The sequence below is a fragment of the Acipenser ruthenus genome, chromosome 3 (genome assembly GCF_902713425.1).
Source record: "Acipenser ruthenus chromosome 3, fAciRut3.2 maternal haplotype, whole genome shotgun sequence".
NCBI classification, from domain to species: domain Eukaryota; kingdom Metazoa; phylum Chordata; class Actinopteri; order Acipenseriformes; family Acipenseridae; genus Acipenser; species Acipenser ruthenus.
Window position 1 is genome coordinate 102,307,036 of NC_081191.1, and position 17,608 is coordinate 102,324,643.

Consider the following 17,608-nt stretch of genomic DNA (forward strand, 5'->3'; position numbering starts at 1 on the left):
CTTTTGATTTTTTGGCACATAACTTAACAACAGCTGGAAAGTTGATAACCCGCGTCATAATCTCTCCACACTGCATCCTCAGAGACCCAGAACATTCTTATTTCTTCTAAGAATATGCCATTTATACTGTGAACACTACTGTAATACAGTACATGTATATTCCCGTGTATTAAGAATACAATGTATGTATGTATTATTTAACACGAGTAATATACTCCCAATTTGCCTGTCCACCGATTACTTCTGCTCATAGATATTACATTCATAATATTAACCTAACGCTTCAGTATTCAGACCCCCGTGTTCATTTTCAGCACCATAGACAGAGGAGCATCTAGCCCGCGCGCTCTGTAGAAACTTTGTGTCGGTAGCACATGGCACTAATTGTACATCTTGCGTATATACTATATAGATACATACAACGTGTGTGTGTGTTTAGATTTGTTTTCCCTGGTGGTTGTTGTAAAAGAAAGAGTTAAAAAAAAAAAACATTTATAAAAAAAAATCAATTCGTCTTTACTGGTCTGTGCCATGAAGCATGATCTTACAGCAGAGAAAAGGAAAACAATGCATGATAATACGACAAGAAAACACACACGCATCACCGTGGATTACGAAATAATCCTTTATGACTCTGACTCTTACACCAGTGCAATAACTCACATCCTGATATCCACCACCTACCTACTGACACAAAAGTGTCACCCCCGCATTGACTGACAAGCTTGCTTCTTACTAATTTGCTCACAGGGAAGAAAGTCCCCCTGGGCTTCTCCAGCAACGCTTTTATTTCGCTTGATGATATGGTTTATTTTTCAACACTTGCTGCTGCTTCGTAATATTCTAAAGAAGTATCTCGCTATTTGTCGACCTTTCTGCATACATGTATCCATCCGATGGTGTATTGAGCTTGATATGTGATATACAAGCTATGCCTTTGCATGTCTACAAATCAGAAAGTATATTGCAAGGTGACATTGCAAAGAAAGTATTAAAGAATGAACCTCTCTCTTTAAAAACTGTACCCTGGTCCAGCTATATTTCATGATTGCGATTATCGCGTTACTTAATTGTGGGTGTTAGATTAGAAAATATTATTAAAGCTTTAAACCGCATCCAATTAGATTCAGTTGTTAAAATATAATTATGCCCACTGACGTATATTGAAACCTTCAGACATATTCCATTCAAAAACGGATGCCTTGACAGGAAACATCAGAAGATGTAAACGAAAGCTCTCTGGTACAGCATGTTTCACAAACAGGGTTGCACTGCAAGTCACTATTTATCTTTTGCTGAGACACGAGTTATCTGAAATGCCAAGTTACTCAATGAGAAGGAGAGTGTCTTTGTCTCTGACTCCACGTCTCTTTAATATTTGCTCCGGCTGAACTCCAAGAGAGATGTCAAGATAGCTGTAAGTGGCAAGGTTTGTTTAACATGTTCATCTTTTATAAGGCTGGGCTCTCTGGTGAGATGCAAAACTGTATATGCCTGCCCGCCTCTATACTCTGGCGCTGACAATTCAGCAGTCAAGATGTTAAGATGTCTGTAAGTGGCCGCATGCAAACTTGCGCACTGTTTTCAGCGGTTCTCGTCTCGCCCTGAAGCAAGACTCGATGCTATCTCTCTGAAGTGGCATGGCTGGCAGAAGTCGATCGCATTCAAGAGCATAAAGGAGTGTGATCCTTCACTACAGGGAGGTGGTTTGCTCCTCTTAGCCACACGTGGATATAGAGCTTTAATGTGGAGGTGTGAGAGATGTGAAAGATTGTATTTTTATTTAACCCGGCGCACCTGTGAGTGATCTTTGAAGTGTCTGAGAGATCATATGAAACAGGACAAAGAAGAGAGCCAGCATCAGCAAAGAAGCTCAAGCCAACATTTTAATTAAGATTTAAAACAGTTGGGTATAATTGATTTCTTCTTAAGGAGGTCCTTGGTCAACCACCAAAATTGCGTCCAAAAGCAAACAAGAGGATCGCCCTGCTCTGACCAGGTTTGTCGGCAGGAAGCGGCTCATAGCTGCGGGAGCTTTTGGGGTCGTAATGGTCCTCGTGCTAGTCATCCTAATCCCGGTCCTGGTCAACTCAGCTGGAACCTCGGCCCACTACGAGATGCTTGGAACCTGCCGCATGGTGTGTGATCCTTATGGGACTAAATCGCCAACCAGCACCGCCACGGCAGACACCGTCCCCGATCCCAACCTTATCCAGTCCCTACCAACATTCATCCAAGGTCCTAAAGGGGAGCCTGGTCGTCCTGGGAAGGCAGGTCCAAGGGGTCCTCCCGGAGAACCGGGTCTACCCGGCCCAGAGGGCCCTCCTGGTGAGAAAGGGGAGCCTGGACGGCCCGGACTACCCGGTCCACCAGGATCAAACACAGCCGCTGGGGCTATAAGCGCCGCTACTTACAGCACAGTCCCCAAGATCGCTTTCTACGCTGGTCTGAAGAAGCAACACGAAGGCTACGAGGTGCTTAAATTCGACGATGTAGTCACTAACCTGGGCAACCATTACGACCCGACTACGGGGAAATTCACGTGTTCCATTCCAGGAATCTACTTCTTCACTTACCACATCTTGATGCGAGGAGGGGACGGGACCAGCATGTGGGCTGATCTCTGCAAAAATAACCAGGTCAGTGGATATAAAGAGGACAAGTGAGCTAAGGCAATGAATCATATACAACAATTACAAAGAAGCAATCGCAGACGTCTTGAAAAGTAGCCTGTACATATTTTTAAAATGACCAAAAGAGCAATATAGAAATGTTTAGAGCACATGGGAGCAATAGCAGTAAACTGAACGAAAACAAAACAAACAAACAAAACAATATATAACGCAAAACATGAAGTAAAATAAAGTAAATATATTAAAGGGCGCAGGAGGAAAACAATCTCACAGGGAATTACCGAAGTAACATTTTAGATAGTCAGCTAAGTTTAATATGCATGAAACCAAATAGCAAACATTCAATTATACGAAATATCTGAAGGTACATCAAATCAAAAAGGAAACGGTTGTGTGCAATCTCATTACATTTAACACATACACCACCACTACTACTACTACTACTACTACTACTACTACTACTACTACTACTACTACTACTACTACTACTACTACTACTACTACTACTAATAATAATAATAATAATAATAATAATAATAATAATAATAATAATAACCAAAGGAAAAAGCAAAGGAAAACGGTCAGAAATGTTTCAGAATTGTTAAAATGTAAGCTAGCATTCAACAGGTTGAAAGAATGGAGTTAACAATTTACACGAAACAATGCACTGTTTAAAATAGATTCGTTAGTAGATTGTACACTAAAAAAAACATAAAAATCAAAATAAAAAAAACTAACAAAACAAGATTTGTTAACGTGTTTTAGTTCTTTCTACAATACTGGTATTTGCTGAATATTTCAAAGAGAGTTTTTGAAAACATACGACTACCACACTTGCAAGTCTTGAGACAGCCCAATTTCAGAGAAGGTTTATTCACTTTGACAGCTATATGTAGTTAAATGCTGTCATGCATTTGCAATGGGTCGCAGAGACGAATACATCCCTTGACAAATTAATAGGAAGACCCAATAAAACTGGGTAATTGAAAGAATTAAAAACCACACCGCAAACTGCCTAAAAGCAATGTTTCTAGTAAGCATCTCACAATTAATGTATGCCTTTTAGACAATTACTCAGGACCCTTTTAATGAGGTGCGAAGTTCACACAGCCTCTTAAAAATGTAAGTACAGATCAAGGGGATAAGAGATAAAGATAACACTTTAGAAGTATGTCTACATTATTATTATTATTATTATTATTATTATTATTATTATTATTATTATTATTATTATTATTATTATTATTATTTATTTCTTAGCAGACGCCCTTATCCAGGGCGACTTACAATCGTAAGCAAAAACATTTCAAGCGTTACAATACAAGTAATACAATAAGAGCAAGACATTACTTTAACAATGATATGCGAAGGAGAAGCGAGCCGACAGCATCAGCACCCAAAGTCCAGATGAGAAAGCATGCTGCAACCTTTCACTGTATTTCTGTACTACACCAAAACAAAAACGTATCATGAAGGAAAAAATATTTTGAACAGGTGCTAGTTTATTTCATCTTCATGGCATGCAAACCTGCGTAACCTATAAGTTACGACACCCGGCTGACGTCTCATTAGTACTGCTGTTATTCCAAACGGGTGAAAGTAAGCGGAACCTATAAAATCATTGGCCTGATTGTCCCCACAAAAATCAATGTAACAAAATGACACATAGAAAATTGAGATCGCTTAAGAGAGATTAAATTAGACCTTTCACTTAAGTATTTGGTTCTAGGATTGTAAAATGAACGGCGGTATATCCTTAATAATAATAATAATAATAATAATAATAATAATAATAATAATAATAATAATAATAATAATAATAATAATAATAATAATAATAATAATAATAATAATAATAATAAAAACGCTGAGATAAATTATATCACATACAAGCTTTTACAATTTTACCATAAGATAAATTCAAGCATATTTCAATGAGGCGAGGCCTTGCAGGTTTCAAGCTTTGCAGAAGTGGAACATGGAAGGATGGGGGCAGCAAGAAACACAGACAAAATGGGAATGCTCAGACTGGTGTAGTGTTATAAAGTGGTACATCGTCACAATGTGGTAAGTGTAGCAAAACGTGACCCTTGTAATGTTAGAAAGTGGTGCGCTGTCACACTGAAAGCGGTATGCTGTGAGATTCTGGTACAGGTGCAATATTGCATTGTGATGTGATTTCATATTGTCAAACAGAGGTACATTTACCATTAATTATACATTATTTTTTTGCAAACCATTAATTATACATATTTGTTGCAAACTTAAACTGGAAACAGAATACCGTTCTCTAAAAAGAAAAACAATTCACGATGAACAAGACAAAATGAGAAGTCCACCGCAAAGTTGCAGAAGTAAAAAAATGTACATGACCAGATGTATTGCATATCATAAATATTTTCTTAATGGTGGAAAAATAAGATAAATTCAATTTAAAAAGATGAAAAAGACCGTAAACACCATAATGTACCAGATTTGAAATGGGCACTTCCGTGCATTCTAAGAGGAAGTTGTTTAGGCATGCAAGAACAAGCACATGCGTTGCCTACTGCTTTTTATCCGCGTACCTGAAAATAACACGCCATCGGGTTTAAACGAGGCCTCCATAAAATTACTTATACTAGACAGGAGCTATCGCTCTGCCTGCTAAACCACACTGAGGCTAAAATTAAATCTAATGTACCGGTATTCTAAACATAAGAATATATTCTGGAATATATCGAACACAACAGTGCTACCCTTCCCCCTTTTTATTACTATAAAATACAGTCGAATACAATGGGGGATTTTATATAGAAGTATATTGATGAGGCATTCTAAAATGCATGTATTTTACTGGTGTTAAAAACCAACAAAATCTATAACAACAACAACAACAATACTACTAGGACTACTACGACGACGACTACTACTACTACTACTACTAATAATAATAATAATAATAATAATATTTTTTTTCTGATTCTTTTTATTGAAAAATAATATATTGAATTGATAATGAACATACCCATTAATATGTTTATTGGCTAGACCAAAAATATACTGTACTGTTTTAATATAGCCCTTTCCACATAGAGAAGGTATAAGCCCAAAGCCTCACAGCATGCAAAAGATTTCAGAAGATGCATGCTATGACCATCATTCTGGCAATTATGAAATATTAATGCCTGCTACTTCTAATCACTACTTCTTAGTACTTTTTGTTCTGTATTACAGAGCTCTTTTAGAGCTCATTTAGAGAACAATCCAGAAAATACAACTCAATTATCCAGCTGCCTGCCCACATGCAACCATTATAGTGAATGCAAATGGTCACATTGTCTATATAGGCAACAAACCCAAAAGGAGATGAGGTTGAGTTCATACATCTACTCCATTTATTATCAATAAAGACACAGTACATCTCTATCGATAGATGAAACTGGGGCAATGCATGCAGACAGAAGGCATATATAGATCTGTTGGTTGACTGTGGTTTACAACAAACAGAAAGCTCACTAGTTTTTGCTCACAGTTCTTCCAACTTGTTTTATTTACAAATGTACTTTTGAGAAGCAGTTGGTAGAGTCAATTTGGTTGTTATATGCAGGGATCTTTTTTCTCTAATGCTCGCCAGGAACTTATCCTAATTACAATCACATGCCTCGCATTCTTTGCATTTGCATTATCATAAATCTAATCTTTAAACTCATATTCTGTGTCGGGGGGGTTGTCCTGGAACTCCTGAAATATATTTATAGAGGATTTTGTTGTTTGCAGGTCCGTGCCAGTGCCATAGCTCAGGACGCTGACCAGAATTATGACTATGCTAGCAACAGTGTGGTTCTGCATTTGGAACCAGGGGACGAAGTCTATATAAAACTGGACGGTGGGAAAGCACATGGAGGAAACAACAACAAATATAGCACATTTTCTGGATTTATCATCTATGCTGATTAAGTCACCCTAAAACAACTTTGTTTCCCCTCAAAAGTCAGAGGGCTGGAACCCTAACAGCCTTCAGTCAATTCAATGGAAGTAGATTTTATTGGGCAATCAACTATTGAGTGGATCTTAACAGGAAGCAAGCTAAAACTACCCGACTCACATCTGTGTGCTCTAAAGACTCCCCTTGTAAAAATGTGAGTCAAAATTCTAAGATTGTGCCCTAAATATCCCTCAGTATTATATCACTGTTGTTTGTATCTTCTAGCAGCTTTACTCATGTGTTGCCAAAGCCTGCTAATTGTGATGCTTGACGTCCACTCATAACAAAATTTACAATGTAAATGAAAATGAAAGTGCAAGATGTGTTCTGCTTCCCTATAAAGGCACTGTTTACCTTATACATTTATACTTTAGTGTAAAGAATGCTAGAGTCATAGTTATTTTGGAAACCCAAAGCCTAAACTGTTAAAAAAATATACTCCTCTGATTTGGGTTTAACTTAACTGGCAATACCAAGACTGATCACTATGAAATTTAGCACTACTATATACCTCGGGCTACTGCAACCAAATGTGCGTGATTCATTTTCATGCCCAAAAGATACATTTCGAAATAGAATAGTTGTGCTTTTTAATTTGGGTTTCTGCACAGTCACATGCTGTGGTTATGCAAAAGACAAAGGGATATGGGTTAAGGAATATTTTTAATTGGTTGTTTTTTAAAACATTTAGAACTTGTCGGAACCTGCTAAAAAAGTGAAAAGGATACAAGTTCTGCATGTTATCCAAAACTTTGCACATTGATAATACTGTCATGAAACCACAGGTCTCAGATAGGCCTGCCTAGGAAATGTAATCGGCTAATTTATATGAAGGTGTCATTGGAGGTTTAGCAATTTGCAACGGATACATTTTTTCCAAAACACCTACGAAAGACAACTGCAAAGCTGATATGCTCAGTAACCATTTAGTCTGTATAAAAGAATAAAACAAACTAACTTGAAAAGCAGCTTTATAAAATACAGACATATTAATAATTATTCCATTTTTACAAATCCAAGGGTAGTTTAAATTGCTGATGCTGATATAATAAACTCTTGCTTCAGTATCAAAAATCTAGTAAGATACAGATTTACCTTTTGGTTTTATGGGCTGCTTTGATATTGACAGAAGTACACTCTCTAGAGGTCATCATATTCCAGTCAAGAGACTGCCTTGGACCAAGATGATGTTCTGCTAATACAGTACAGTACTTCATGTGCTGGCCATTGAAAAATGTGTTCCAGGTTCTCTCCAAGCAGCCTTAAAAAAATCCTCAGCAAATTCAGCACCTACTCAGCAGGCTTTGCAACTGTAACATATACAAATATACACTGAAATTTTGTATTTAAACAAAACTAAAGAATAATTGAACCACAAAAAATAAGTGAGTTATTTATTTATTTATTTAAAAACTGACATTTAATAAATGTCTTCTTCAGAAATTGTATTTAATGAGTAAGATCTGGAGAAGACTGTCTTGGCAAATCAATGACATGGAAGCAGGAACCTACTAGCAATTGAAGTCGGGTCTTGGTAGTAATTTTATTTAGTAATGCTAACAAATGATTTAAGAAAACAAACTGATTACACAATTCTGTCGTTTTCTTCCATTGCATTTTCATAGATCATTTGCTAATTTTCAGTTTTAGAGCCATCAGTGTTTAACCAGAGCTCTGTAACTTTTTAATCTTCCTGAAGTTTGTTTCACTTTGTTCACATCTTGCTTACAGAACTTCATACACACAACTTGGTATTATTTATTTATATACTGTCCTGGTGTTATGGTCACTAAACTTGCAATTAGTTACAATATTTGTTTTAAACAAAACATAATTATTTTTATGATGATTAACTAACCACATATTAAGGTGTTTATGATTTGTGCATACAACAATTCACATTCAATTTGTTTAGTTTTGATCACCTGTAAGTTTTATTTTCTCATTATTGTCTATTATTTTATGTATATGAATATGGTAAGTATGAAATGTAAAACAAATGATCCTATTCAATTGATGTATGCAGTGGCTGACTCACACATTGCAGCCTACTGGGTTCAAATAGGATCCAATCAACTGGTTTCACAGATTTTTAATGGCTATAATCTTGGACAACATTACCTCAGGTAACATTAAGTAGTCCAAGATTAATGCTAATCAGGATTTGTGAAACCAATCCTCTGAAAACCAACATCGATAAAAGTGCAAGTGAGTCTTTTGAGTGTATTTGTGTTATTAAAATGACTGTATATAAAATGTAAATGATTTAAATAGTGGCATTATCGAGACCGGCAGTCATTTTAATCAATAGAGTAAACCCCCGATGTTTCAAAGGATCATCTCTTTCTACCAGCATATTAACACTCCTGAGACAAATAAGCCAATGGTTATATAAGTGTGTAACTTCAATTAATACAACAAAATAATAATAATAATAATACAGTACTATGAGGCAAACAATCTCTTTCTTTACAACAATTTACCAGCGCTTGTACTTCTAAACCATAATTAGGTCCTGGTACTTGTAATGCCCCAATTTCATTAAAATATTATTTAATTTCGATGTCTCACTTTTCTTACTGATTCATTTTGAATGATTTTGTTGACACTGCCTCCCTTTTTATTTTCTGCTCAATCAGGTTTTAAAGAACATGAAGATATCTGTCAGCAGCTGAAGCTCATTCACACCTCTGTGCAGTACAGGTGGTGCCACAGCCTGCTACTTCCTTAAGGGTTACTCGGTATCTAGAGTTTGAGGACATTTAATTTTGTACCCCTTTAATACCCTGCTATGTGGGTTACGTGTACTTTTCTTTCTTGTCGTTTCTGTTTAGATTGTTATTTACAGGGGTAACTGATGATTGCCATTTCTGAACCAGGGGACAGAAATGACAGTTGCACAATCCACCTCACTTCAGAGTCATTTTGGTTGAAAAAAGAAAATTAGTTATAAACTTGATATATATATATATATATATATATATATACCAGGCAATCACTTAAAGGGCAACTCATCTACATGGCTCTAATATTGCATGTCTTACAGTTCTTTGTCTTATGGATAGATCCCTAATGTTTTTGTTTGTAGATCATTTTTTGCTATGCCTGACCACTATTTCAACAACAACAAAAATGGTTCTAAAAAAGATCCTCAAGACTGCTTTCCATCTCACACACACACACACAAACAGACACAAAGTAGGAGGCAGGAACCAAGACAATCCATTTGTACTGTACATTTAGTGGTTTAGAAAACAGAGCATTTTATTAGGAATTTAGCGACAAACAGGATGTGTCAGTAAGATTTGTCATGATACAATGGTGACAGTGCTGATCAAAGACATTTTAATGTTGGCATGCATTTACAACCAAAAGAAGTTTAGGTGTCTAGGATTATGATTTAATGTTTAAAGGGATGGTTACATTTCTCTTTAATGCAGTTCACACTTTGTAAAAACATGAACTACTACCTGTTCTTACATTCAAATATATGATTACTTAAAAGTTAACCAGCGTTTGGGGTTTTCCACTAAAATGTTGTCAACAGCATGCTGGGTGATGCCCCTTTGCAGCATTTTTGGGACAATGTTGGTTAGGATGTGAGAATATCCATGACCACCAAATTTAGTTAACCTGTTTTTGGTGTGTATGTCATGGGCAATTACGATTCTGTCTTCAAAACCTTCACCTATCAGTAGACGAAGTCTGAAAAAAACAACAACAGACAACAGAATAATTATAATCAGGCGATCCAGTATTCATCTGTAGCACCTGAATTATATACATAAACTCAAGTACAGTGGGTATATTTCACAACCATTCGGTTTTGGTGTATTAACACTGTATTTAAACCAGTAAAGACCATTACTCATTTATATGGAACATTTTCAAATGTACTAAAAAAAAGAAGTCATTGCATGCACTACCTGAATACGGGGTACATCCACTGGGAGGTAACAACTTCATGTCTCTTCCCAACAGATTCACAATAAGTTTAACAGCGTCTTGTAACAACCGTCCATGCAAAACTTAATCAAACTATATCACTTTATTGTATTGCACCACTGAACAGCTTGCTTTTTATAGTCTAAAAAAGGTGTACCAAGTTTGTATAATTTTTCTTCCTTTGACTTAAAACCTGAGGGAGAATATAAGTAACCTTCACTATAAAAAAATAAAAAATATATATTTATCTCAAGGGAATGATAAATTTAGGCCAAAATAAAGAGTTATTGTAGTATGGTGACTGGAGATAAATAATCAACTTCCAGGAAAGGTTTTATTGAAAAATGTTTGTGTGAGGCTATGACCATGATAAAAAAAAATACATGTATTTTATTCAGGTGTAGGAGCATTTATCTTGCAGACAAGGTATGCTCAGCTGTTGCTTCTACATCATTACACAGACTTCTTTCAGGGTTCTCCAGTCTATAGATGGAATTACAATGGCTAGGTTTACAATGACTTTTGGCACCCAGCACGTACTATACTTTTCTAGATTTTGGAAACGGGGTAGGCCAGTGTCAATTTGGTATGATTAACATCATTCCATGGGTCAAAATGCGTCCAATACAAACTGAATAATCATCATGTTACAGAAATACAGAAATACACTTCCCAGTCTTCTGTAATCCTATTGCAAGACTCAGTGCTAAGAAATGCTTATCACACAACTTCATAACAAATAACACAAGGGCCACTGGCTCACAGAAGTAGTGTGACAACCACGACACCTTCACGCTCTATTACATAATCAGGAAGTTCATTAAAAAAATAAATAGTGCTAAAACTCTGAAAACACGCAGGGCACATATACTGAAATAATCATTTGAACAGTGATTATTCTAACAAATGAAAACAGTGCTTATTAAACAGTACGAGACACTAAAACTGGAGGTTCTACTGCTTTGATCCAGGGTGACTTGATGTGTTTATTACTTTTTTTTATATATTCTGTCCCATGAGACAGAAACAATCTTCTGTCTTAAATGTTATGTAGGAGTGATAAACCATAGGATGTGTTTAGAGGTTGACAAATTCAAGCCATGGAACCCAAGCTGAGCTTCAATATTTATTGCTCTAATATTCTGCTATATGTCACAGTTGCACACATACAATAGGGTCTATTTTATTGATCTAATAAACCTGCTCTTTTGCAGACACCAGCGGGATTAATAGAGATTAAAAAGTATATTGAACCACTGCTGTTTAGAGTTGTTTTGCTCTGTGGCAGAAACATTCACCCCTCTCTCCTGTATAAGCAATTGGGTCTACTATCCCCTCACCAAAAATGTGACTAGAACTGGTTTCCGTTTCAGTTCAAATGTATACCAAGAACTGCACTGAACTGTTCACTAAGCTTGTTGTTGGAAGAAACAAACTGACAAAATCATCTAACCATAACCAATGTTGCACAATGCCCAGTGATTACAATCAGGAATGTACTTTGTACATTTACTTCTGCTTACAGATTTCCTTTTACAAATTCATGTCTTACATTGCCTATGTTTAGAACAACAATAGAAGCAGCATGCTACAACAGAAGCACTATCATTCCTGAAACAAATCAATTTGACCCTGACCTGTTTTTATTTTGACGGTTTACAACAAACTTCTAAAGTGCTGCACCAATGGGAGTCCTTTTAACGTAATTAAAGAGAAGCTATGATTCCCTCATAGCAAAAACAAATGATTGCTGTGCAATGGTTGTGCCATTATGCTACCACTGCTACTAATTCCACTGAAGTTTATTAGTTGAAGTGCATAATATGAATGTGGTTACCCCTCTTCACTCAGCAATGCGACAATCAGCATCATTAGCTTTCCTGTAATATTAACCTGTTTTGAGATTATTCATAGAAAATACTTTTGACAATAGTGGGGAATACTGCTGCAGCTTTGTGCCCTTTGCCTGGTTGGCATACCCTTCGGGTATTTGTTCGGAAGTTGCATGATAAGTATTTCTTAACACAAGATTTGCTACGGGATTACAGAACGTAAGGAAGTGACGATTCTTCATTTCTCCCTGAAATTTGATGTATTTTGACCAATGGAAAGATGTTAATTGAACGTGCATTTACAAAATCTAGAACACTGTATAGTACGATTACGTTATGATGACATCAGAATTCTAGAAAAAAGAACGTTCCAGTCTGGGTGCCTAGATTCATTGTAAACATAACAATTATGTAACTGTTAATGAACTGACGGTGTATCCTAACGTGGTATAGATTTAGGTGAACTAATCAATGAAAGATTATATAAATACCATGTAAATTAAACACAATAGAAATGTTTTTAGCGATTGGTTAAATAACTGAAGCAAAAGACTTAGTTCTGACATTGTGTGACCTTTTCTCCTTGCACCTCAGTTTGACAGAGCTGTAAAATAGCTGGAGAAGGACCGTCCACACAGGAAATGAAATGTTATACCACAGTGTGGGGTTCCAACAAATTTGCAAAAAAAAAGAAAAAAAATATCAAAAACAAAACCAAACTCTAATTGATTTATTGTATTGGGAATCAAGGAAAACCTACCTTTTAATTCTTTCATTGTCACTTGGCATATCCACGTCAGGATTGAAAGGATAGTTCAGCATTTCTGTACCGAAAAGATCATACTCCAAGTAACTTCCCAGCTTTGCAAACTCCAGCAGTTTCTCACTTTCAAATATTGTCCTAAAGAATAGCAAATGTACACATGACTGTTATGAAGGCCTGTGTTTCGGTTGTACCTCTAACTGGTTTAACATTGACACAACAGTAAGTGATTAATAAAGCAGGTGGAATCAATTGGTAAGTGTCGCATCCGTGTAGGGGAACTATCTATAAGTGTCTCATCAAGGTAGCAAATTCATTTAAAGAAAGAGAGCTGACATTAAACTTATGGAAAAAATCCCTTTCCCATTTCTGTAATCATGAAAGGTCACAGGAACAGGGGAAAGGCAATGCTTTTAGAAAAAGTAGAATTTAATGACAACACATGACAATCCCCACTCTGCAGAATTAATGGTGTAAGTTTAAAATGTAGACAGCAGGCATGAGATGAATGACAGGGTCCTTGTTAGAATGAATTCTTGTCATTTATACTGGAGGAAACAATACTTAAAAGACATATTTAAATACATACAGCACCACTTACCTATCCAAATGAGACATCACAGTTTTTGAGATATCGCCCCCCGCTTCTTGCAGTATACGGATTACCTGGAAAGGTGCCTCAGTGTTCCTTCCAGGATGGATGATCACGGGGCAGCCGAGCTGAGCCTGTGCGTGGGCTGTGGCCTGCAGAACCCTTTTCTCACTCTCAGTTATAGGCCAGGAGGTCCCAATTTCTCCAATTACGCCACACTTGATATCTGTGCCATCGGCTCCATGTTCAATTTCACTGACGATAATATCTGTCAGCTAAAAAAATAATAATAATAATAATAATAATAATAATAATAATAATAATATAGAGATTGATTCTTGCTCAATAATGATTATTTTTAACTGTATTTTTTTTTTTTTTTTGTAGATAATAACATAAAATAAATGAACAGTAACAAGTATTATGGCTGAAGGACATGGCAATCTACATATTTACATTTTTTTTTTTTAAAACATCTTTCTTGTTAGACTTCTTCAGCAGCAACTGTGGTACAGTGTGCAGGTATACAATACCATAAAACAACATACAAATGCTTTGGATTGTGGACACCACAAATGATGCTCCTCTGACGTCTGGATGTTTCAAAGACCATATGAGTGCAATTAAAAAAGTCTAGTACTTTTCACTGAATGTATATTATGCCTTTCGATCAGAGGAATTCAATCACAATTAGACATAACACAATACCATATGTTCTGTTTAGATAAAAAATATGCATGCACGTTTTTTCAGTCATTATTCCAAATTGTCATGTTCAAATCCTGTTGATTTTGCGCTGCTGCCAATGGAAAAGAACAAGGTTGATTTTAAATGACTGTCAACTCAATCCTATTGGCAGATAGAAACAAGGCTTTAGACTTTTTAGTAGCATTACATTTGAGTGACTCCAGGTCAGGGAAACACATATCTCCTTACTTCCATGAACCACACATTAGGGGGTTAAGAATAGAGTGGGCTCCCTATTTCACTCACATTGACTCAGAGCTCTGGTATACCCAATCTTCTCTTGAGTAACTTGCACATTTAACACACCATACCTTCTCAACGGGCATGCTGCGGGTCTCACTGGAATGAGTGTCAAACACGTAGTAGCCAGCGCCAGCTACAACATGCACCCCTGTCTCTTGTGACAGCCACTTCAGAGTCTTCATGTCTCTGTTGATACCGGTGGTGGTGTTCTCCACAATGGTGCCACCACCTGCTCTCTTGAACTGCAGGAGCTCCTCTTTCACAGCCACCGTCTCCTGGTTCAGCAGCAGGTTCTCCTTGCTGCTGTAGGGGTTCTGTTGTAACCAGAACATGTTCTGCATTTCAATTTGTGCATCTGCAAGGGACTCCTGGCCAGGCGGTGGTGGACAGAAACAGAACTCGAAGGTCATGGTCAGGTGTTCATGGGTCAGGGTGCGTCCAAGTTGGTTCGGGTCAACAAGGCCCAGTACAGTTTGGACTTTACCACTTTGTGCAGACATTTTTCCTTCTATTCGATCAACGGAATTGGTGCTTGGAGGTGGTTTGACTGTAAACAAAAACAAAAAACGATCTCTTAATCTGTACCTGTTTTTAGCATCGACCCCGATGAGGAGATATAGTGGAGGCAGTAGTTACAATTAAAATGTGTTTTTTAGATCTGGAGAACTGCTTATTCAACTGTGATGAAACTTGGTATTACCATTATTTTGCATATGTTTTTGAGAGCATTCGATTCATCTGTATGTCACTAATATTTTTACATATGGATAACAGCTTATGGAATTGTGATGACACTTAGTATTACCATTCTTTTATTAAGATTATCATATATCACATAGGAACATAGGAAGGCGATTCCACATACTGTAACTCTAGTCATTTTAATATAGTTTACCGTGATACCTCATTTGATATATTGCCTTACCACTTAATTTCCAATAAAGCATTTTCCAAATTGCACTGACCTTTATACTGTTATGTATTTTTGTTTACAACTGTAAGTCACCCTGGATAAGGGTGTCTGCTAATAAATAAATAAATAAATAAATAAATAAATAAATAAATAAATAATAATAATAACAATAATAATACTGTTGAGATATTGTTCATGGTGATGAACTTTTTCGTTTTTAATTTATAGCCTGGGGTGTATATTTGTTTTTATTTTTAAAAAAATAAATTATGTATTTGCATGGTTGATTTCTATGTACTTTGAATTAAACAGTGAATGCGTAAACTGCTGTAAACACATACCTGGCCAAGAGTACATCATGCTTGTGAAAAATCATCATAAAAGTACAACATTGATTTGCAGCAGTCAATTACAAACGAGGTCTGACTGTATACTTACAATATTAATACAGAACTTTCAAACTATTTAAAACTCATAAAATTGTAGTGCTGTATATCTTGGGAAATGCAAAGTGTAGAAGAGTAAAAAAAACACGGTGAAAAAAAAAAAGATGTTAAATTAGCATGTTAGAAGCATTGTAAAATCTGTGGCAACATAGGAAAACACAGAGTAAACTCCTAAACTTGTAAATGTAGTTACTGTACTGCACAATAAAAGTCGGTATGTGTTAATGTTGACCGTGTTGTCTGTTCAGTAACTTGTTCATAAAGTTTATTCAAAAGCCTCCTGTCTGTCAGAGAAGAAAGCACAGTGCCGCCACGTGACTCTTTTAGACTCAGGGTGGGGGTGGGGAAAATGGTCATGACACCGCCTGTGATATGCTGAAAAAAAGTTATTCTGCATTCACTTGTTTGATTTACACAACTTGTCATCCAAAACGGAGACTAGTTGCAGTTACTGTTGTGGTTAATAATGTATTGCCACTGACTCACCAACCACTGTTCTCGTTTTTTTTTTTTTTTTCAACTGCATCACAATTTAAATAGATAGTTGTAAAGTATAGCCACAGGCAGCTATTTTTAGACTACAGTAATATGACAAACAGCATTCACACGACGTCAGTACGGATCAAATTCACACACACATTCGTGCACCACTGTGACATATCAACTACGGTAACAACACCCGATTTACGTAAATGACTATTTTTGACACCAAGAGAGAAGGCATGCAAATAAACGTTCAAAACCTGCAAGTAGAAATGTATTCTGTCTGCTCCATTCTGCAACACAGAGGTCAAGCAAATGTGTACTATATGACTATCGCGAGACTGCCTCCGGATTCTATATGGTCTGTACCGGAGCGCTGTGCAGTGCAAGTCGAGTCGGTCTGCAGTTTTACAACCTCCAAAAAAGCAGAACTACGTGACACTTAATCAAATACATAATTATATGCAGATGTACTGAAAAAAAATACTGGTAGGGAATGATGTTATAATATAAATTAGACTGCGTTGTTACTTACAGACATTAAGTAGTAATCCAGACAATCCACTTCAAATCGAATAACACTAACAGCGAGACTACTAGCTTCCTTACAGCTGAGATCACCCTTTTTTATTGGAGCACAGTAGCCCACTTCTCGAACTTTACCCCCAAATTCCCTACGTCACAGATTCAAAAGTTAGATTTAACACTGTGGTAAAACTAGCTTTTCAGAAGTTTACCATTGCAGTGGCAAGGTGTAAAGCATATGCAAGCAGTGTACATCCCAGGGAGCTAAGGCAAACTATGATACATGCACATTTGAATCTATATTTTTATAGGGATGCAACAGACAAAACAAAAAAGCAAGGTAAGAAAAAAATATATAAACATATTAAACACAACGGAGTACAGTATTTTCTGTTGAACATCCTTTTAACATGTGCGCAGTGTCTTAGCATATATAGATAAATACATATAATACATCAGATTGCAGTTGATTAAAATAATCTATTGGTTTATTAGACCCAAGAAATATGATTTTCAAAA

General features: G+C 36.4%; 2 protein-coding genes across 4 annotated transcripts; one reads left to right on the top strand and one right to left on the bottom strand.

Annotated features, from left to right (window-relative positions):
* Positions 1 to 1,285: 1,285 nt before the first annotated feature.
* Positions 1,286 to 8,856, top strand: LOC117435796 (complement C1q-like protein 3). Its single transcript, XM_034059230.3, has 2 exons — positions 1,286 to 2,639; positions 6,393 to 8,856. The coding sequence occupies exons 1-2, from the start codon at positions 2,049 to 2,051 to the stop codon at positions 6,570 to 6,572; spliced, it is 771 nt and encodes a 256-aa protein (XP_033915121.1). The 5' UTR covers positions 1,286 to 2,048; the 3' UTR covers positions 6,573 to 8,856.
* Positions 8,857 to 9,825: 969 nt separating this feature from the next.
* Positions 9,826 to 17,234, bottom strand: LOC117435620 (phosphotriesterase-related protein-like). Of its 3 annotated transcripts, none has more exons than XM_034058942.2 (5): positions 17,100 to 17,234; positions 14,791 to 15,269; positions 13,742 to 14,007; positions 13,138 to 13,278; positions 9,826 to 10,305 (listed from the first exon to the last, which is right to left on the bottom strand). In XM_034058942.2, exons 2-5 carry the CDS (start codon positions 15,220 to 15,222, stop codon positions 10,095 to 10,097), a joined length of 1,050 nt encoding a protein of 349 aa, XP_033914833.1. In that variant the 5' UTR covers positions 15,223 to 15,269; positions 17,100 to 17,234; the 3' UTR covers positions 9,826 to 10,094. The 3 variants fall into 3 exon arrangements, with proteins under 3 accessions (XP_033914833.1, XP_033914834.1, XP_058876115.1); XM_034058943.3 differs by lacking the exon at positions 17,100 to 17,234 and adding an exon at positions 16,825 to 16,946; XM_059020132.1 differs by lacking the exon at positions 14,791 to 15,269 and having other exon boundaries at positions 17,100 to 17,199.
* Between the last annotated feature and the right edge of the window lie 374 nt (positions 17,235 to 17,608).